A 22,027-nucleotide genomic window follows, 5' to 3' on the forward strand; every position below is an offset into this window, starting at 1 on the left:
GGACCCACCTTCACCAACTCCTTTGACCAGAGTTGGCTGCTCCAGCCAGCTGGTGCGCCCTGGCCTTCTCTGCGCACCCTGCTCTGGACACCGCGGCGCCATGTCGCTACCACAGGAACACACATCACCTGCCCTGGGATGTGACTGAGCGCATCTGTGGGCTGCCCTGTGGCCTGGGGTCTGGGTCAGGTGCAGGTGGCACTCACCTCTTCCACCTCAGCACCGCCCACCCCAGGACCACACCGAAGGCCTTAGGAAGTGTGCATTAGGCAAGTGAGTGAATGAATGAATGAATGAATGAGCAAATGGATGGATGGAGTGAGATGGGAACATCCTCTCCCAAGCTAGGGAAAGCACCCCCTCGGCCACACCCCCTCTGCTATCTAATTGGCTGTCCTGCGAGTCTCCAGACCACTCAGGAACCCTCTTAAATGTATGAGTGAAACCTGTTTGTTTCTTCACATCACAGGGTCTTCCCAGACCTCCACAGGCTCCCTGGGGGGGAAGCCCAGGTGCACAGCAGGGCAGGGCAGCCCTGGGGACAGTCACCTGCCCCCTGAATCCATGTCCCCTCTAGGCCCTGAGCCCCCTGTCTTTCTCAATCTATCTGCTGTAACAGCTCTCTCGTTCCGGGGTGCATTTTTCTGTCCCCCCCCCCCACCCCACCTCCATCTGCCAGTCTCCCTGTCTCTCCTTTCACAGAAAGGGTACGAACATTCTTTGGCATGGAAGTCTTTGTCACTCTCACACCAAAAGGAAGGCCTGGTCTCCACCCTCCCTCATTCTTTCTTCCACGCCAGCAGGGGCCCAGTCCCCAGCCTTGTATTGCGATGGCCTCTCAGCCATCAAACCAAACTCATTGGTTACTTTCGGGATTTTCCTTGTTCTCAGCAGCATTTCAGGGCTTCCTCCCGGTCTCCGCCTACCTCATAGTCACCCCTCTCCCCCTCTCTGCTACATCCTCTTCTGCCCTGTGCAGATGCTCCCCCCACCCCCACCCCTCGGGCTGTGTCTGCTTCTCTGTCTGCACTGACCTCCTAGGTCACCTCATCCAGTCCTCTGGCTTTAATCGTTTCCTATATGCTGACCTTTCCAAAATTTGTATTTCCACCTATGACCTCTCTTCCCCAGCTCTAGTCTCACATTCCCAACCAGCAACGTGATACTCCGACTTGGGTTTCTCACAGGCCTCTACAAAGGAGGGCTCTGGATCGGGCCACCAGAATCCTGACTCCTTCCCCTGGGGCCTCCTGGTCTGTTCCCAATTAAGGATTTCCTCTTCTCATTTTGCTTCTTCACTCCTGCCTCCTGCAGCATCCAGTTCATCACTGTAGGTTCTGCCTCCAGAATCTCACTTCTCTCCACCCTCACCAATGCCCCATGGGGCCAGGCCACCAAGGACAACGGCTCCCTAACTCCTTACTGACGTTTTCACTCTGAAATCGATTCTCAGCACAGCTGTGTGGTGCTGTTATTTTGGTTTTCAATGAAACTATAATCATGTCATCGGGCCTGTGCTCGATCCCCACGGAAACTAGAAATTCAAGTTAATTCCCAGGGCTGAAAGGTCCTGCCTGATGGGCCCCCAGCCTGCTCTGACCTCACCCTGATCTGCTGGCCCTCATTGCCGACTTGCCTCTCTGTTAGCCTGCCCACCACCTCCAAGCATCCTGGCCACCCTGGGGCTCCTCTGGGTTTTGGCGCTGCCTTTGGTGGCCAGAACACTTTCCCTGTCCCTTTTCTACTCACAACCCCAGTCTCTGTGTAAAGGTTACCTCTGCAGGGAGGTCTCCTCCAGAGCCCTGCCCCCGAGGGGGTCCATACATTCTGCTAGGTTTTTTAAGCTGTTCCCTGTAACCCAAATTCTCATTTGCCTCTCCTGTGAGTTCCAGGAGAGCAGGACTTTGGCTATCCACTCAGCCAATGCCTGGGGCCTCGCCAGAGTCTAGAACAGGATGGTGCTCAGTGAATACTTCTCAAATGCTGAACACAAGAAACCAAGCAACAGAAATGGCTCACTCCTACATGGCACATTTTCTCCTGGGTCTCTGTATTTCTTTCTGGGCAGATCTTGGGATATTTCTCTGTGGTTCTGTCTCTCTGCATATTTTTTAATGTCTCTGCAATGTCTCATTTCTCTGTGTCAGTTTCTCTGGTCCCTTTGTCTCTCCTCTCTGGATCTCCCTCCTTTTTCTCAGTCTGTGACTCACCTGGTTTGGATCTCTGTTGTCCCCATCCTTCTTCCCATTTCCCTTCCCCTGTATCCCTGCCTATGCCCACCCCCTACCTCTTTCTTGTTCTCTGGCCTTTGGACTCTAGACTCCACAACCCTCCACCAGTTCTGCGCCCCCTCCACCAGAGCTCCAACTCCCACCAAACTGGTTTCTAACCCCACCTCTCCATCGCCCCCCTTCCATAGATCACCCTATACCAAGTTCTCCCCTCTCAATAATGCATATTCCTTCCCCCCACATTGTCTGGTATCTCTGACACTGTCGCCATGTCATTCCTTGCTGGTCCCCTCCCTCCAATCTCTCTCCCCCTTTCTAGTCCTTCCACAGGGGTCTCTGGGGGAAGTCCCCAAACCCATTCTCCCACGGGGAAGTCCCATCCTCCTCTGTCCCACCATTTTCTGCTGCTCCCTGTTGTCACAACACAGGCTGACAGAGCCCCAAGCATCATGGGGCCCTCACTGCCCACTCCTCCCTGTCTGTTCTCCCACCAGACTAGGAGCCCCCTGAGGGCAGGGCTTGGCTTGATTATCTCTGCACACCCAGCATCTCAGAGCACTGGGCTTGGCAGCTGGGAGACCTCAGGGAACCTTTGTTGAATCAATGAAGGGAAGCCACCCAGCACTGTTCCTTGGTCGTCCTCATTGACCTTCAAACCCATCCCCCCTCCACCCCCACAGCCCTTGCCCAGCTCAACTGCCATACTCTCTCACCACCCAACAGCACCAGCCATGTCCCAAGGGCTTCTCCTAACACCCACAACTGATCCTTCTAGTCCCCTATTCAAAGGTCTCCCATATTTCCCTCAGCCTGGAACTCCAGCACCTAAGACTCTGCCTTCTGGCTGCTTCTCTGGGCTTACCTCCCACTTTCACCTTGTCCTTCAACATCCCCAAACTGACCACTGTCCCCTTGCAGCATGCTGTTTCACTCCTCCAGGGCTTTGTCCAAAAGTCTTCCTCACCTGGCAGACTCCTACTCATCCATTTGAAGCCTAGGCTGGTGTGGGCATGAAGTTCCCCAGGAAGCTCCCCTACATGCTGCCCAGTCTGGGCGGTTTGTCACTCCCTTCTCCGTCAAGATACCCAACGTGGTCCTTGTTACAGCACCCATTGCTCTGCCTGGATTGTGGTTCTTGTTGGTTCCTGTAAGGTCTGCTTAAACCTCTTACCTCCAGGGATCCTGATGCTGCAGCACACTGCCTGGTACATCAGCAGAGGCACAAAAATGTCAACGAGTGGATGGTTGAATGAATGAATGACACACGAATCTCCTGCACGCTGAAGACACGGTGCCTGTGCTTCAGTATTTGTGTAATTATCAGCCTTCTCCCACGAGTGTGAATTTCAAGAGCCAGTGTCTGTGTTTGATGCTGAACCCCAGCGTGTCTGCCTCTCTCATCTCTGAGTTCCCGCCTCCCCTTTGTACACCATTCACGTTGCATTCCTGCTGACAACCATTCATTCCACGGCTTCCCACTGGCCTCAGAACAGAATCTGAACTCCCAGCCTAACTTCTAAGTCCCCGGGAAGTCTGGCCCTGTCTGGCCCTGTCAATGTCTCCAGCTTCATCTTGTTCCATCTGCACCTGGCTCATTTACTCCAGTCTCATCTTGTTCCATCTGCACCTGGCTCATTCACTCCAACCTCGTCCTGTTCCATCTGCACCTGGCTCACTCACTCCAGCCTCATCCTGTTCCGTCTGCACCTGGCTCCCTCACTACAGAAAAGCCTTCCCTGGAAGCTCCTCCTGCCCCAGGACCTTTGCATATGCTGTTCTCTGGCTGAAACAGCTCCCCCCACCTTCACCTGGCTGCTGCTTGTCATCCTATTTCGTGTAAGCTAAACTATCCCTTCCTTTTAAACTAGGTTAAAATGCCCCCGTTACAGAGCATTTTGCAGCCTGTTGGATTTTCCCTATGTCCTAACTGTAATTTACTGTTTGTGGACATTGTGTCCACACAATGTCCACTTGATTAAATGCACAAGATGTAAACTCTCTGAGGATAGTGGGCACCCTGTCTGTTTTCCTGCCTTCTGCAGGCTCAGCGCTCAGAACAATGCCTAGCACTTCAGGACACAAATAAATTGCTGGTAATGACTGAATGAGTCCCTTTCTGTGCCCGTTTACGTCCTTTGAGGTGCTGTCCTGGTACACAGCAGGTGCTCAGTAAACCCTTGTGGAATAACAAACGGAAAAGTAAATGAACGTCCACATCCACACCTTGTCCCTCAGCCTCTCCACATCCCTTCTCTTTACCTGTCTCCTTATAGAGAGCATATATATAGTTGGTAGGTGTAACTCTATATTTGTATTACGGGCCCCTCTCCAGGAGTTGGGCTTGGCTGGGCTGGGCTGGGAGTCCCTCCCTCCCCACCGCCCCACCACCACATGCACACAGCAAAACATTAAAAAGAAAACATCTCAAAACTGCAAAAAACACCAAGGCCCTCCCCCACCCAATCCCACAAAAAATAAAATAGAACATGACGCTCCCTCACGCGGCCCACTCCCTCGCCTTCCTTTCCCCCTCCCTTGGGGTCCCTGATTCGAGGGTGGGGGGCACTCCTCCACTCCTGGGGGGGGAGGGGACGCGGGGGGAAGGCCTAGCAGTCCCAGCGCGCTCACGGGAAGGAGGGGGTGCCCCCGACCCCCGGCAGCCTCGTTGCACGCGCGCCCGCGCACGCGCCCCGGCGCCCCCCGCGCGCCCCTACACCGGCGTGGTTTTCCTGTTGAGCGTGTTGGTGTTGGAGGCGGCGGCCTCCTTGGCCAGGGTCCCGGGGGCGGGCGCGGCGGGCGCGGGCGGGGCGGGCGCGGGGGCAGCGGGCGGCCCGGTGACCGTGACCGTGACGCCGCCACCGGCCTCCTTGGGGAAGGCGTTATGCAGAGTGAGGAAGCCGGGCGCCCCCCCGCGGTCCCGCTCGGCACCCGCCCCGCCGCCGCTGCCGCCCGCGCCCCCAGCCGCGCCGCCGAAAGCCCCTCCGCCGCCGGCCCCCGCCAGCCCCGCGGCTACGCTGCCCTTGGATGGGTCGCGGCTGAGCGTGTACATGGAGATGTCCGTGGAGGCGAAGCCCGGGCCCCCGGCGCCGCCGGGAGACGCGTCCCGCGACGGCGACGGCTCGCTGGAACGGGAGCTAGAGCGGGAGCGGCGGCGGTAGCGGAAGCGGTAACTGGGCAGACGGAGGATGGCCGAGGGGCCGCTCCCGCCACTGCCGCCCGCGCCCCCGCCGGCCTTGAGCAGGTCCGAGCGAGACTGGCAGTGCGCCTCGCGGCTGCGCTCGATGTAGATGTTGACGGCCAGCACGCCGATCACCTCTGCCAGGATGAAGGACAGCCCGCCGAAGTAGAAGGACCAGCCGTACGAGTAGTGGTTCTTCTTCTCCTCGTCCCGCTTCGGGCCCGGCTCGCCCGCGTTGGCCGAGATGTACACGATGACGCCGATGATGTTGCTCAGGCCTGGGCAGGGACGGTCAGAGGGGAGCCTCTAGGCCACCCGGGCCCGCCCCTCCCTGAAGTCCCGCCCCCGCGGGCCTAAGCTCCACTCCCCCAGGTATAGGTCCCGCCCCAGTGGTCTGAACCCTGTCCCAGGTGGGCTAAAAGCCCCAGCTGGTCGGTCCTCGTCCCCCAGGTACACATCCCAAAAGGTCCAGACCTCAACCCATCAGGTCTAATCCTGCCCCTACAAAGCCTCCGCCCCACCCTCAGATAACCCAACCGGTCTAAACTCTAACCCAGGATGGTCTAGAGGCCATGCCCTTAATGGTTCAGACTCTATCCCGGACGTCCGAGTCCCGTCTAAACTCCGCCCCGGCTGGCCCAGACCCCGCCCCCAGGTAGCCTTAGCCACACCTTACGTGGTCCGGACACCCCGCTGGGCGGTCCAGGCCCTACTCTGATTGGTCTAATATCACCATTACCGTTATACACCTGGGTTTCCCCTAGGCCCCACCTTCTGCTAGTTTAAACTCTTAATGAAATAATCCCACTCTGACTCTAGGCCCTGACCCTAGTTGATTCAAACTTCTCCTTTTATGATTATCATCCCAGTCTGGTTATCTCTTCTGGGCTGGTCTAAAATTTCCCCTTAGTTGGAGCAGGTCCCATTTCTACTCAAATCCAGCCTCCATGCCCCACACAGCCCGCTCCCCCCGCGATTCTAGATCGGGCTTCTCCCAGGTCGAGCAAGCCCCGCCCCCTTCAGATGTTGACCCGTCCCCCAAAAAACACCCTCATCCCTTAATGAGCCTTCTCTGAGTTACTACTCATTTCCAGTAGAAAGGGCATCTGACCCCTTCATGAGGTGTGTCGCTTGGAGTTGGTCTGGATGGTTTCCGAAGACAGCCCCTGCCTGGATGCGCCAGAGACCACAAGGCCCCGCCCCCTAAAGCAGGCTCCTCCTCATCTGCACCAAATCACTTTTCTCTGCGGCCAGGTCTTTCACCGCCCAGCCTCGCCCCTCTATTTTCAAGACCCTAATTGTGCCTCAACGCTCAAGCTCCACCCCTTCGGTCACCAGAACCAAGGGCTTTGGACCCTAGACCTTCCCCGCATCGCAGATTACGCGCTGCACACCTGTCTGAGCTGTTTGCTCCCCCGTAACTGGCGCAAAGGCGACACCTACCTTGCCCAACGGGTGGCGATGGAGTTTGGGAAGACCCTAGGCAGGCTCCAGGCCCCAGGGGGCGCCCGGGGCAGAGTGGTTTTGCGCGCGCACACACACCGACACACACCCACACACACACTCGTAGTGACGTAGGTGGGCCGCCCTGACAGCTGCCCCCTCCCTCTGCCTCTCACCTGCTGCCACGAACAGGATTCCTGCGCCCAGAATGATGTTCCTCTTGGACTTGTAGACCCGAGAGGCTGCCACGCACACGCCCCCAAGCAGCAGCAGGATGGCGCTGAGGATGGGGAAGATGCTGGAGGCCCGGACGACTCCTACCAGGGAAAAGGGAGGGGAGGGGAAGAGACAGAGAGAGGGTGGGCATCAGGGCGGTCAGAGGCTGCTGCCTGCGCCCCGCCCCCGCCCTCAGCCCGGCACGCTGCGCCTCATGCCTGATTTTGCCTCCACTTATCCCTCCCTAGTTCTTCAGGTTTCCGTCTCTCCCTGTGTTCTGGTTATTTCATTCATTGCCTCATCTTCCTTTTAAACATTTTTCTCTCAGTCAGATTTCCTCTTTCTCTTTGTCATTTTTCTTTCCTCAGTCTATTTTTCTGTCTTCTGGCAAATATATATAATATACATTTCTTCCTTATTATTTCTCTAAATCGCTCTTTTTCTGAACTTCTCTATTTCTCCGTGGACCCCTCCCTTTCTCTTTCCCCTTCTAGCACGATCCTGCCCTTTCCGCGCATTTCTTTTTCTCCAGATCCCTGTCAAACCTCTTAATATTTCTTTCCCTCCTCTCCTTTCTGCCTGGCTTTATCTATCTCTCTAGGTTTCTCCTTTTTTTTCTCCTTCTCCCTTCTCCTCTTTCCTCCCTTCTCTCCCCCCCTTCCCCCTTCTGTTTCTTTTTTTCTCTCTCCCCCTCTCTTCTATGTCACCCCACCCTTTTCTGTCTGGCTTCATTTATAGCTCTGAGTTTCTCTTCTTTCTCTCTCTCTCTCTGTCAAGCCTCTCTCCCCCTCTCTCTGCAGTCCTTTCCACCCCCAAACCCTAGGCTAACAGATTTTGCGATTTCTGAGCACCCCCCCCCGCCGCGGAGGCCACAGCCAATCATAACTCAGGATTTGCCGCGTTCTTGTGGTAGCTACCAATCGCATTACATGCTTCCCCAGCCCGCTCCTGAGATTGGCCGGGCGGCCCCGCAAATTGCATCACAGCCCAAGGGCGCAAAGGCAAATCCCAGCCCAGAGAGTGACTACACGGCCGCCAATCAGCTCCCAGGATCTCCACTCAGCCCGCCCCGAGGTGAGAGGAGCAGGCGGGAGAGAAACCACTAAGCCAATCCGTGAGCAGAGGATCTCAGCGTTCGGACTTGAATTAGCTGGCACGCTCTTCCCTGTGTGTCGATCAAACTGCCCCCCCACCCCGCCACACACACACACACACACACACAGGCCAGGCCCCGCAGTCCCCTAATCTGTCCCCGACCCCAACTTACGACCCCAACTTACGGAGCAGATACTCCGCACTGTCATGGTCGTAGTCGGTGTCCTCCGGGAAATGGTTAATCTTCACGCAGACGCCTCTTTTCAGCCCTGGAGGGAGACGGAGGTGGTGCTCTGAGGGTACTTCGGAGTTCGGGGACCCCCTTTGAAAGAATCCCACCTCTTCCCTCAACCGGCCCCCTGCCCCATGTTGACTGGGAGATAGAAAACCCTGGCTCCTGAGCTTGTCCTGGCATTTGGGACAAACTTTCCACCTCTCTGGCTCTGGTTTCCTCACCAGTTTTTCTTTAAAAGAGAAAAAAAAATCCAGCTTGGTTGGTGTAGCTCAATGGATTGAACGCGGGCTGCGAACCAAGGGGTCACTGGTTCAATTCCCAGTCAGGGCACATGCCTGGGTTGTGCACCGAGTCCCCAATGGGGGACGCATGAGAGGCAACCACACATTGATGTTTCTCTCCCTCTCGTTCTCCTTCCCTTCTCCTCTCTCTAAAAATAGAAATAATAAATAAAACTTAAAATAAATTCCAAAGCTCACTAAAAGGCCACAGGGACGTTTGCCCTGAAACCTGGGCTAGGACACCAGCCTCTCTGCCTTCTGGCTTCGTGTTTCCCTCTACAAGAAGATGCCTTTCTAAGTCTGAACTTGCTAAGACTCTGAAAATGCATGGGAAGCTGAAGGAGGCTGCATAAGGTGAGGAAGACTATATTTCCCATGAGACCCTATGAAATCTTGAGTCCAACTGCGGGGAGAGCAGCCCCAGCTGTTCATGAGAGTTCTAGCATCTTCGATCCTGTAAATCAGGAGAGGGATACCCAGCGACTTCCCTGGAATCCGCTGGAAGGGGATGGAGTGATTGGAGCAAACAGAGGCATGTGAGAGGTCTGCCTCCAGGGGTCTTCCAGCCTCTCCCCCTTCATCCACCCCAGAATCCTATCCTCAGGTCCCAGCCCTCACACCCTTTGAGAACCTATTATCTCATTTCAGAGGACAGTTCCCGTTCTAACACATCACTTGAGACTGCTCTATAATTAAGCATAAATATCAATATGTTTCATTTCCTCGATTCTCCAGGCTCCTTCTAACTCCAGGTTGTGAAACAGTCCACTCACATTCTTCACTGAAGAAAATGTACCCTGCAAGCGGCCAGCTCACAGGATGCCTCCTGAGGGAGCATGTCCTGGGCTTGCACTCACTTCTCCCACTAAAGTTGGGTCCAATTCCCCCTCTGGGCTGCAGCTGCTCCCTGTGCTATACCCGCTTTCTGGTATGCATCCGGTGGACTTATGAATTTCTTGTTAGCAAGCTGAGAGTTTCTGCAAGGCAGTGTGTGTGTGTGTGTGTGTGTGTGTGTGTGTGTGTGTTAGGGGAGGCAAAGGCACATAGGGTCTGGGTCCTCTGTGTCCCTAGCATTGCCTGGCACAAAGGAGGCCTCAAGAAATGGGAGTCCAGCCCTGGTTAGCTCAATTGGTTAGAGTGTCCTCCCAATACCCCAAGATTATAGGTTCCATCCTCCATCAGAGCACATACAGGGAAAAAAAACAACAAATGCACAGATAAGTAGAACAACAAAATAATGTTTTTCCTCTCTCCTCTCCCCCATGACTCTCTAAAATCAATAAATAAAATTTTTTTAAAGAAATGGGTGTTGAAAGAATGAATGAGAGAGTGAGTAAATATAAGGATAGCAGAAGGCAGGATTTGAGGTAGATGACAACAGGGAAAAGAATGGGGGAAAGACAAGGAGTCCGAAGAACTATTAGACAGTGAGTAATTCCATTAAGAGCTAACATTGGTAAGTGCTTCCTAGGTGAATGAACTCATCTGGAGCTCCCCAGAGTCCCGTGAAATACATGATGTTATTGGTCTCATGCAGAGACCAAACATTGCGAATCTGAGTCCCACTGCTTGATAATGAAGCAGCACTTCATCATGTCTTTATTCTGTGACCTGTTGGCATTACTTAGGTCAATTTGCTCCAGTTTCTTCACCTAAAAAGGGTGCAGTAAGACCTTCCTCATGGGGATGTGGTGAGGATTGAATTCGGGTAGAGATTTAGCACTGTGCCTGGGTCACAACTAAGTGCTCAGTCATGATCAGTAGACATACCCATTGTCCAGATGAGGAAAACAGAGGTGCAGAAAGGGTTCATCAGTTCAAAGCTGATGGGTGGTGCAAGCAGACTCACACACCACAGTTTTCCTTACTAGAATGTAAGCATATGGACGGTTCACCACTGTATCCCCAGCACCTGGAACAACGCCTAACACATGTAAGTGCTTGATAAATATTTTCATTCTTTAAAAAAAAAAAGGGAGGGAGAAAGAAGCAGAGAGAAACATCAATGTGTGGTTGCCTCTCATGCACTCCCCACCAGGGACCTGGCCTGCAACCCAGGCATGTGCCCTGACTGGGAATTGAACCAGCGACCCTTTGGTTTGCAGGCTGGCACTCAATCCACTAAGCTACCCCAGCCAGGGCTTGATAAATATTTTTATGAAAGAATGATTGGGCCCTGGCTGGTGTGGCTGAGTGGATTGAGTGCCGGCCTGTGAACCAAAGGGTTGCAGGTTCAATTCCCAATCAGGGCACATGTCTGGGTTGCAGGCCAGGTCCCCAGTAGGGGACGTGTGAAAGGCAAACACACTCTGATGTTTCTCTCCCTCTCTTTCTCCATTCCTTCCCCTCTCCCTAAAAATAAATAAATAAAATCTTTTAAAAAAAAAGAAAAGAAAGAAAGAAAGGAAGAATGACTGAATGGGCCAACAAACACATGAAAATGTACTCAGCATCATGAATCACTAGGGAAATGCAGATCAAAACCACAGTGAGATACCACCTCATACCCACTGGGATGGCTACTATAAAAAATGTTTTGAAAACAAAATAATGTAGTTGTCAAGGATGTGGAGAAATTGAGACCCTTGTGCACTGTTGGTGGGAATGTAAAATGGTGGAGTTGCTATGGAAAATAGTATGCAGGTTCCTATAAAAAAATTAAAAACAATGACTAGATGATCCAGCAACTTCCCTTTAGGGTATATGCTCAAAATAATTTAAAGCAGGGTCTCTGAGAAATATTTGTATACCCATTTTCATACCAGAATTATTCACAATAGCCAAAAGCAATTCAAGTGTCCATCAATGTATGAATGGATAAAATGTGGTATACATATTCAAAAGAATATTATTCAGCTGTAAAAAGGAAGGGAATTCTGATATATGCAACAACACGGATGAACCTTGAGGATATTATGCTAAGTAAAATATGTCAAACACAGAAAGACAAATACTGCATGGTTCCACTTCTATCTGGTGCATACAGGAGACAAATTTCAAAATACAGGAGCTAGGAGAGAGGAAATGAGAAGTTGTTTAATGGAGGCAGAGTTGAAATTTTGCAAGATGAGAAGAGCTCTGGAGATGGATGATGGTGATGGTTGTACAACGTGAAGGTACTTAAGACCACTAAACTGTAGCCTTAAAAATGGTTAAAATGGCCCTGGCTGTAGTAACTCAGTGGATTGAGCACAAGCCTGTGAACCAAGGGGTCACCGGTTTAATTCCCACTGGGGCACGTGCCTAGATTGCAGGCCAGGACCCCCCACTGGAGGGCACTTGAGGGGCAACCACACGTTGATGTTTCTCTCCCTCTCTTTCTCCTTCCCTTCCCCGCTCTCTAAAAATAAATAAATAAAATCTTTTTTAATGATTAAAATGATCAATTTTATGTTCCATATATTTTACAATTAAAAAATGATTGAATGAATAAATGAACATACACTCACAGAGCAAACTCTTACCCATCAGCACATGCACGATGATGTGGCAGTTAAGACTGAGGACCCCTGAAGTACTCTCCTTTCCCGAATGGGATCACAGTCCTGCTCTCCCAACATTAATGACAATTAAATGAGGTTGAGCACGGGGAGCACAGGGCACACAGACTCTTTCAGCAGAACGGTGGTGACAGCAGTAATAACAAGCAGCCACTGACAGGGAGTAACACACCCAATACTTAGGACGAATCTAGAGGTACGAGGCAATAACAGTCTCCTCATTCTGCAGATGAGGAAACTGAGGCATGGAGTTGAAGAGGCTTCTGGGTCCCACATGGAGGATTAGTCATGGGAGGAGGTGCAGGAGCAGCTAGGCTTCAGAGGCCAACAGATTGAGGGCTGCGGAGCATGGTGGCTACAAGCCTCAGTTTCCTCATTTCAAAAAGGAGGACGATGACAGGACTTTATAGGGCTTGATAAGAATTCAGTGAGCCCTGGCTAGTGTGGTTCAGTGGATTGAGCACCAGCCTATGAACCAAAGGGCCACTGGTTTGATTCACAGTCAGGGCACATGGCTGAATTACAGGCCAGGTCCCCAGTAGGGGGCGCACAAGAGGCACACATTGATGTTTCCCTATCTTTCTCCCTCCTCCTCTCCCTAAAAATAAATAAATAAATAACTTTTAAAAAGAATTCCATGAAACACAGGACAAGCACAGGACAATTACAGGACACATGGGGATTACAAGGCTACATGTATGTCCTGTGACCCTATTGGGCTGGGAGCTTTCCATGTGCAGTGATGGCGATGGGTCCCAGAGTCTCCCCCAGAACCTGCCTAGGTTGCTGTGAAGGGGGCACAGGTGAGGTGAGGACATGTGCAGAAGTGGGTTCCAGCCCGCTCTGCCCATTGCGTGTATGAGAGCCATAAGGCTGACTCACTTCCCCTTTCTGGCCATCAGCTTCCTGCCCTGACAAACACAAGCCATAATAATACCTTTCCCTGGCACAGTTGAGAGGACTCAATGAGATAATAAGGCAGGCAAAGTGCTGAGCAAAGAGGCTTTGGACAGTGGCTGGAATAAATGGTCTCTGGGTACAGGTCACTGTGTCCTAACAGAGGACCTGGGATTGCAGCTGAGATTCCCGGAGAGGGGCTACAGCCATACACCAGCCACCAGTGCCAATAGGTCTAGGGTCCTTGAAACACGGCAACTGAAATGAGCTGTGAGGGTAAAATACTCACTGATTACAGACTTAATATGAAAAAAAGCATAATAGTTCATTAATTGTACATATTGATTACATGGTAAAATATTTGGGCTCTGCTTGGTTAAATAAATTGTTAGCCTTCACATGAATGTACAATGTTGTATAAATTATATTCATTGAACCTTTCCCTGTTTACTTGTTTTCATGTAGCTCCTAGAAAAATTTAAGTCACATACGCAGCTTGTGTGATGTCTCTGTGGGCAGTGCTGGGAGAGAGGCTGGGACTTCTAGATTACCAAGGAGCAGGGATTCAGGGTCACCTGAATTCCGAATAATAATAAGAACAACCAAATATAAACTATATAATCCAGCCCTCACTCTGTGCCTGTCAGCCTTTTTTTTATTTATTTATTTTTAGAAAGAAGGGAAAGAAAGAAGAAAGCAAGGGAGAAAAACAATGATCTGCTAGAGAAACATGAATCTAGCTGCCTCTCACACATGGACCTGGCCCGAAATCCAGGCATGTGCCCAGAACGGGAATTGAACAGGGTGAACTTTCCATTTGCAGGGCGATGCCCCACCCATTGAACTCTGTGGGTCAGGGTTGAGCCTGCTAGCCTTTTAAATGTCTCACACATGCTAACTCAGTTGACTTTTCCCATAACACTGTGGTTGGGGGCTCTTCTAATCCCCATTTCACCGATGATGGAATAGACACAGAGAGGTTAACTATATGGCCCAAGGTGACCCTGCTGTACATGGCACCCAGGAGGTAAACCAATCACTACAGTCCACTGCATCACTCAGAGCTGGGGGTGGACCCCAAGAATTCCAGGGGATACAGTACTTTCAGGAGGAGATGCCTCAGAGGGCCCAGTTTCTTTTTCTTTGATTTTTAAATCCTCACCCAAGGATATGTTTATTGATTTTAGAAAGAGAGAAACATCGATGTGAGAGAGAAACATCGACCTCCCGTATGTGCCCCCACCAGGGATCGAACCCACAGCCTATGTGCTCTGACAGGGGATCAAACCTACAACTTTTTGTGCATGGGAGCACACTCCAACCAACTGAACCACCCAGCCAGGGCAAGGGGACCAGTTTCTATACTCCCGGATCCATGAGGGGCTGGTGGCTGATGGACACATGGCTTTGTTCTCCTTAGGAAAAAAAATGGACCCAGATTCAAATCCAACCTCTACTGCATATTAGCTGTGTGACCTTGGGCAAATTGCTTCACCTCTCTGAGCCTCAGCTTCCATTTCCAGCAGATGGAGATCTAAGAATACATATCGCACAGGGTTCTTGTGACGAAGGAATGACAATGACGGTAACAATCAAGCCAGCCTGTAAGTATCCCTTTTATAAAACGCCTCCTTCTTTTCACTCTCAGGACACACACTCACTTCATTTTGCCCAAACCTCTGTGGCCACTCCTTTCTCAGCTCCCTTGCAGGTTTCTTCTCATCTCTCTGACTGCCTTGTAATCACTAACTCAGGCGGCAGGCCCTCAACTCTTTTTTGGTTTCTCTCTCTTCTCATTCCCTATGTGACCTCATCTGTTCATATGCCATGACCCCCAATTTGTGTCTCCAGCCCAGACTGTCTCCTGAACTCTGGCCTCACATCATATTGCTGACAGCCTGGATAAGGGGTCTGCTAACTGTGGCCCACAGTCCAAACCCAGCAAAGAGTGGGTTTTATATCTGTTAAAGGAAATTTATTTATTTTTAGAGAATGGGGAAGGAAGGGAGAAAGAGAGGGAGATAAACATCAATGTGTGGTTTCCTCTAGCATGTCCCCAGCTGGGAGCCTGGCCCCACAACACAGGTATGTGCCGTGACTGGGAATCAAACCCACGACCCTTTGGTTTGCAGGCCGGCACTCAATCCACTGAGCCACAGCAGCCAGTGCTGGGTTTTATACTTTTTGAAAGGACTGAAAAAATATCAAAAAAGACTGTTCCATGGCACGTGAAAATGGTAGGAAATTCAGATGTCTGTGACTATAAGTGAGGAGTGCCACCACAGCCATTAACTCTTATGTTTTCTCTGGTTGTTCTCAGGGGTGGTTGTGAGACAAACTGTGCTCCACAAAGCCTAAAATGTTGAGTATGTGACACATTGCAGGGTTTTTACCAAGCTGACATTTGTCCTAGATGATCTCTGTAATAGGCAGGTTAAATTTAATGTGTCCAGGCCTAACCAGGTAACTCAGTTGGGTAGAGCATTGTCACGATATGCCAAGGTTTTGAGATGGATCCCCAGTCAGGGAACAGACAGGAAGCAACCAGTGAATAGATAAATGATTGGAACAACAAATCAATGTTTCTCTCTCTCTCTCTCTCTCTCTCTCTAAAATTAATACATAAATAATTTAAGTTTAACATCCAAATTTAGGCTCATGATAGCCCTCCTTGCAATAAATTAGATGACAGAAACAAAAATAAAATAAAATACCTGCTGTTACACATTATGAACACTTCCTTCTTCCCCCACCCTATTCTCAGGTACTCAGGATACAACCTTAGAGCAGTGATTCTCAACTAGAGGTAACTGTATTCCTAGTCTAGAGAGAGTTGACAATTTTGGTTGTCACAACTGGAAAGTGCTCCTGGCTTTTGGAAGGTAGAGGCCAGGATGCTGTTAAACATGGTACCATGCACAGGACAGCCCCCCACAGCACAGAGTTATTTCTCCCAAAATGTCAACAGCCCTGTGGTAGAGAAATGCTGCCCTAGGAACACACTGACTCTTCTCTCTCATATCCCACAACTGCCCCACCAGGAACTCCTGCCATTATAGCTTCAGACTTGGGTCTGAATTCAAACCACTGCCCAAACTCTAATGTTCTACCCCAGACACACCACCTCCTGCTTTCTCTCCCTAGTTTCTCAACACAGCAACAAGAGCCATCCTGTTCAAATTGAAGTCAGCTCTCGTTACTCCTCTGCTCAAGAAACTCTGAAAGAGCCCTGGCTGGTGTGTCTCAGTGGATTGAGTGCCAGCCTGAGAACCAAAGGGTCACAGGTTCGATTCCCAGTCAGGGCACATGCCCAGGCTGCAGGCCAGGTCCCCGGTTGGTGGTGTGTGAGAGGCAACCACACATTGATATTTCTCTCCCTCTCTCTCTCCCTCTCTTTCTCCCTCCCTTCCCCTCTCTCTAAAAAATAAATAAATAAAATCTAAAAAAGAGAGAGAAAACCTCTGATATGGCTCTGACTGGTGTGGATCAGTGGGTTGGACATCCTCCTGCAAACCCAAATATCACCGGTTCTATTCCCAGTCAGTATACATGCCTAGGTTGTGAGACAGGTCCCCAGTTGGGCCCTGTTATCTCCCTGACTTCCGTCTCACCACATCCCCCTCACTCCCTCTGCCCCAGCCTCTCCACCTCCCCCTGGTCCTACTCCAGTGCCTTTGCTTTGGCTCTTTCTGCAGCCTGAAGCCTGTCTCTCACTTCCTTTGAACCTCTACCGCATGTCACCTGCAAAGTCTCCAAGACAATTTTATACACATGCCCCTCACACATCCATCTCCTCGGCACTGAGCTCTGTCTAACACCCTAAGTGTTTTATTGGTTGATCTCTTTTATTCTCTGTCTCTCCTTCTGGAATATAAGGCATATAAAAACAGGAATGTTTTTTGTTTGTTTTTCCCACTGTTGTAGCCCCAGAATCAAGAATAGTTCCTGGCACACAGTAAAAAGTCAATAAATATTGGTTGTTGATGAATGAATGAACGAACAAACGACATTCTTACTCTATGCCCTACGCTGTCCTAGGGGTTTCAGGATGCAAGCCAGACCACTTGCTCTATGCCTGCTCCTCAGTCAGACCAGTGAGTGAACCTGAAGTCAAATGCCCACAGGAGGAAGAAAGTTTCCTAATGAGAGAAGTGGACAGGATAGGAGGCAATAGGGAGCGGAGGGGATTGTGAAGGTATGGACATACCCCTCCCCTGATGTGTTATCTGAAAAAGCAGCTGCTACTCGGATCCAGCCAACCATGGCCATGGCAGACCCCCATGTTGTCAGTTTTGTGCTAGTTCCAAAGAAACCGGAAATCAGATTTTTCAATGTGAAGTCTTCCTATTTTTAAAAGTTGGCGACTAATTCAGATTTTGGTTTTGGTCTTCAAACACTCCACATGCCAAACCAAGCCTATCTGCAAATCCCATCCCTCAGACCTGAGTTTTCTTGGCTCTGCCCCATCCACAGCTGGGTGACCTTGGGCAAGTGACTTAACCTCTCTGAGCCTTAGTTTCCCCATTCCAGACAGGAGCAGTGAAGCCCAGTTCACAGGATTAAACAAGATGATAACATTCCCTGCTCATCCTGAGTGCTTGGCCACACAGGGGAGAAAAGGATGGGGGAAAAAAGAAGGGGAGGAACCTCAGCATTTCTGGCTCCTAAGGGGGAGCCTTGGGATAGGCTGGTCCCACTGCTTCATGTCACAGCTGGGGCTGCGAGGCCCAGAGGTTGAGCCTGAGGTGCTAAGATACCAGTCACACAGGGGGACTGGCGAGGAGCAGGGTAGAGAGAGAGAGACCACTGAGGGGGAAAAAAAACAGAGATAAGAGGTTGGAAGAGGAATGAGGTGCGGGGGGAGGAAGAGGAGACTGCGGGCTTGGGCGCAGGGAGGATGACACAGAGCCATCAGGAGGACGAGGGCGGACCAGGACCAGGGTGGGAGGTTGGAAGACACCGGGGGTGGGAGAGGAGGCAAGAGGAGAAAGGGTGAGAGGCCAGAGCAGACAGCCACACCTAAGACCAGCTGGGCAGGGAGTCTAAGGGCAGAAACCACCAAAACGCAGCAAAGGGATGGAGGAGAGAGGAGAGGGTGTGAATGGGGGCAAAAGAGGGGGATACTCAGAGCCCTGGGACAGGATGTGGGAGAGAGAACAAGACGGGTGCACGGTGGGGGGGGGGGGTGTGGAGCAGAGTGAAAGGCTGGAGAGGGTGGCAGGGCGTGCACCTGCGGGGACCAGCGGGAGAAGCAGCACCACCAGTGCAGACCACCCCTGGGAGATTCAGGAGAGGAGGGGAGGGGCTGCGTGGAGGGGCGCAGTGGCCCCACCTACCTTCCAGGCAGCAGATCCGCCAGAGGCCAGAGTGGGTGAGGCCCCCTGGGTCCTTCTTTTCGGAGGAGCCTCCCCCGCGGTGGGGGGGCCCCTCGTCGCCGGCTGTGAGGTTGGTGGTGTTGCAGATGAAGGCGCGCGTGTACAGCCAGTAGTCGGTGCTGATGGCAATGGTCATGAGGCCGAAGGCGGCGAAGGCGCCCACCGTGGTCAGCAGCACTTGCACCCCCTTCTCGCACCAGAGGCCCCTCTCTTCGTTCCAGCGCTTCAGCGACTCCAGTTTGACCACGGGCAGCCGGGGGGCCGTGGGCCACCACCGGGGCAGCGGGGGCGGGGCCGTGCCGGCGGCTGGGGGGGGTCACAGCGCAGGCAGAAGTGGGGGGCCTGGGCCCCTGGAGGCTGGGGAAGGGCGGCGAGGACGAGGCTTAGCCGGGAGGGGTCAGAGGGCGGCCATGATCACCAGCTGGTGGAAGGCAGGGAGCGAGATACAGGGTTAGGAGGCATCAGTACCTACCTCCCCAGCCACCCTGGCCCGCGACCCCAAAAAGAACCCCACTATATCCTCACCCGAACAAACTCCTTCCACTGTGTTTCCCACTGCCGCCCCTTAGGCGACAAAATCCGCCTCTTCTGAGGAAAGTCTTACCACCAATCTCTCCCCAAGGAGTATCCCCCCTCCCTGACACTCCAGGACCCTCCTCTACCCCCCAAGCTCCTCCCCTCTGGTCACTGTTCTCATCAGATAAAAAGGCACCCTTCGCTCCAGCCCTAGCGCTTCCCCAGCCCAAGGAGCCCCCCCTTCTTTTCCTCATCCTCCAAGACCCCCCATCACCCTTCTTCTCAGACACAGCTCCTCCCTCTCTTCCCTCCTAGTCCTACTTCTTCACCTACTGTGTCCCCTACTCAAGAAATATAAATTTTTTCATGTCTTCTCAGCTTAAAAAAAAAAAGTCTTCCCGAGGAACCCTCACTTTTTTCACAACTCAGAAGAATCCTCATGGTTACCACTAACACCCCCCTCCCAAACATAGGGTCCTCTGCCTGGGAACCCCCTTCTCCACACAGATCCCTCTCTCTCTGGATCAAGGTTCCAACCCACCTTGGGAAGGTCACCAGAGGACCTTTGGAGAACAGATACCTGAGTCCCAACTGGGGAAATTTTGATTTTATTGGTCTGCTCTGGTGTAGCCCAGAGCCCCTTGGTTTTTCACCGCTACCTAGGGGATTTTAGTGGGCAACCAACACCACATTAGCCCCATTGGTTTAGAAGAATACCCTCCCCCATCTCCATCACATCCCTTCTAACAGCTGCTACTGAGGCCCCTCAGACTACCCCAACCCCTTAGTATGTCTCCGACTCAAGAAACCACCCCCTCTTCGCTTTGCTTAAAGAAGTCTCTGGAATCTGGCCCCCTCCATTGCTACAACTTAGACAAACTCATCACCACCATCACTTTCTTCGTCTCTATTAAAAAAAAATTTCCCCCATGAGCTCATGGCATTTTCTATTCCCAAGAATCCCTTCCTTCAGACCCCCAGTTCCTCTCCATTCAGGACCTCGCAAGGTCTGACCTGGACATCCACTGCTGTCCAAGGAGATCCGCCTCCCCCCAAACCCACTGCCGCCACCCAGCACCCTCCCACCCCATTCCACGGTCCTCCCACCATCTCCTACTGATTCCACCTCCCCAGGGTCACCCTTGTTATCTCCTCGCACAAGAGGAACCCCCCATTCTGGATCTCCCCAACTCACCTGGACCTCCCACTGTCTCTTCCAGCTACAAGAACTTTCCCCACCCACTGTCCAACTTCTCTTACATCACGAAGAATCTCCCTCACTCAGCCCTCTCTTCCACCCACTCTGACTTGCAGCATCTCACCTACTCAGGAAAACCCCCTACATGGCCCTCAGACTTCCCTTCTTGGGAACACCCCAAGACTCCCCCTACTAGTTCACCTGTGCAGGAACATACACCGTGCATGCATTATCTTCCAAATTTAAAAAGAGCTCCTCCACAGACAAGGCCCCTGACACAAATTTGATGTCCATGGACTACTGCTCTCTTTCAGGTAGGAATAATCTCCCCCTCCACACCCCTCCAGTGTCCATTCAGTTCCCTCTTCCAGAGCAGTCCCACCACCACGCCCTCAGCTCTGCCTTCTCCACCTCACCCAGGTGTGTCCCTTACCTGCTTCCACCACTCACTCTTTCCTAGACTTCCTCCCCAAACCCTTGTTAGACTGAAGAGCCTAGCGGCCACGGAGGAGAGGAAAAGCCAGGCTGGGTCCCAGTACCAGGGTGACCTTGGCCTCTTTTGCCCCCATCAACAGGGGAGCCCCCACTGGGTCTGCTTCCAGGGGCTGCTGAAAAGGTTGTCTAGGGGGGGTGTCTCCATGGCAACTGGGCCCAGTGCCCCACACATGTGTTCCCTCCCCCACTTCAGCTCCTGTCTGCCCACACGCAGCCCCTACCTGGTCCCATTCACCAGGCACTGGGCACTGACACCCCCAGCCTCCCTTTCCTGGGTGCTGGCCCCTTCCTCTCTCCACTCTCCAGACAGATGCTGCCGAGTTTCCTCTCCTCTGGTCTCTGGGCCTCTTCTCCCCCATCTGTGCCCCTCACTAGCAGCAGCACCGCCACGTCCACTGTCCTAGCACATTTCTGCTTCCACCTGGGTGAGCCTGTGACCCCAGGAGGTACCCCTTCCCGTGCTGGGCCCCCTACAACCTGAGGTTAGTAAGGGATGGAAACCGGGGGCAAATGAGGGAAATTCTCCATCTGAAAAAAGACTTGAAGATCTTTCATTTTATCAATGTGGGGGTCACAATCTGTTTGGCTTTAGGGACTGTTCCTTTAGTCCATCTGTCAGCGGCAGCAAAGGAAGAGGGAGAAGGGAACCCCCAATTCTAAAGCCTCTGGATATGACAGGGGTTACCATCCCCTCTCCCTCTGGAGGGGACCAGCTCCTTCCTCCAGAATTAGGGGGGTCACAGAAGCTTCATTCTACATCCACCCACCTCCGATTAATAAAAAGATCTGTCTCACCTCTGTTAACGATAGGTCAACTCTCCGATGCACTGGGGAGGGGACGATGTGCCCCCCTGTCGGCACCCCCCCAGAAACACCTTTGTGGTTCCCAGTTCTCGCTGCTCCCCCTCCCCCAGCAGCGAGGGACCCAGGCGTCCGACCTGGTAGGGGGGTGGAGATGAGGAGGCGTATGGGAGAGGGGGCTGTTGAGGTGGTGGGGGAGGCTGAGGGGCAGCTCTGAGCTCGGGCCCCAAGAAAGTGGGGGGGGTTGAGATGGGGGAAAAAAAGGTGAGGAGACAATTTGGTTCTCGTGTCGCTGGGTAAAGTGCGGAGCTGGAGGACGAGAGAGGGAGGGAGGAGGGAGGGAGGGGGAGGGGGAGCCGCTGAGGATGGGGGAGCCACGGAGAAGAGATGGGGGAGGAAAATAATTGGGGGGGCAGGGTCTGGGTGGCAGAAGGAAGCTGGGGAAGAAAAGAGAGACCCGGAGAGGGAGGGAGAGAGGCAAGGAGAAGCGGAAAGGGACCCGGAGACTGGGAAACAGAAATGGGGGAGGGAGAAATTTGGGGGAGGCAGCGGCTGGTAGCAGGAGG

At 52.4% G+C, this 22,027-nt stretch overlaps 1 protein-coding gene across 1 annotated transcript; it reads right to left on the reverse strand.

Moving 5' to 3' along the window:
* Positions 1 to 4,941: 4,941 nt before the first annotated feature.
* Positions 4,942 to 21,690, reverse strand: CACNG8 (calcium voltage-gated channel auxiliary subunit gamma 8). Its single transcript, XM_045847254.1, has 5 exons — positions 21,456 to 21,690; positions 18,413 to 18,872; positions 8,349 to 8,432; positions 7,029 to 7,169; positions 4,942 to 5,687 (listed from the first exon to the last, which is right to left on the reverse strand). The coding sequence occupies exons 2-5, from the start codon at positions 18,585 to 18,587 to the stop codon at positions 4,942 to 4,944; spliced, it is 1,146 nt and encodes a 381-aa protein (XP_045703210.1). The 5' UTR covers positions 18,588 to 18,872; positions 21,456 to 21,690.
* Between the last annotated feature and the right edge of the window lie 337 nt (positions 21,691 to 22,027).

Source organism: Phyllostomus hastatus, unplaced genomic scaffold (genome assembly GCF_019186645.2).
Source record: "Phyllostomus hastatus isolate PE091 unplaced genomic scaffold, TTU_PhHast_1.1 phas_contig_549, whole genome shotgun sequence".
NCBI classification, from domain to species: domain Eukaryota; kingdom Metazoa; phylum Chordata; class Mammalia; order Chiroptera; family Phyllostomidae; genus Phyllostomus; species Phyllostomus hastatus.

Excerpts from the sequence above, each read along its gene's own strand:
- CACNG8 (XM_045847254.1), bottom strand. The coding sequence starts at position 18,587 with ATGACCATTGCCATCAGCACCGACTACTGGCTGTACACGCGCGCCTTC. Across the intron at positions 7,170-8,348 it reads CAGTGCGGAGTATCTGCTCC|GAGTCGTCCGGGCCTCCAGC; the intron begins GTAAGTTGGGGT and ends TTTCCCTGGTAG. Across the intron at positions 5,688-7,028 it reads AATCCTGTTCGTGGCAGCAG|GCCTGAGCAACATCATCGGC; the intron begins GTGAGAGGCAGA and ends GTCCCTGCCCAG.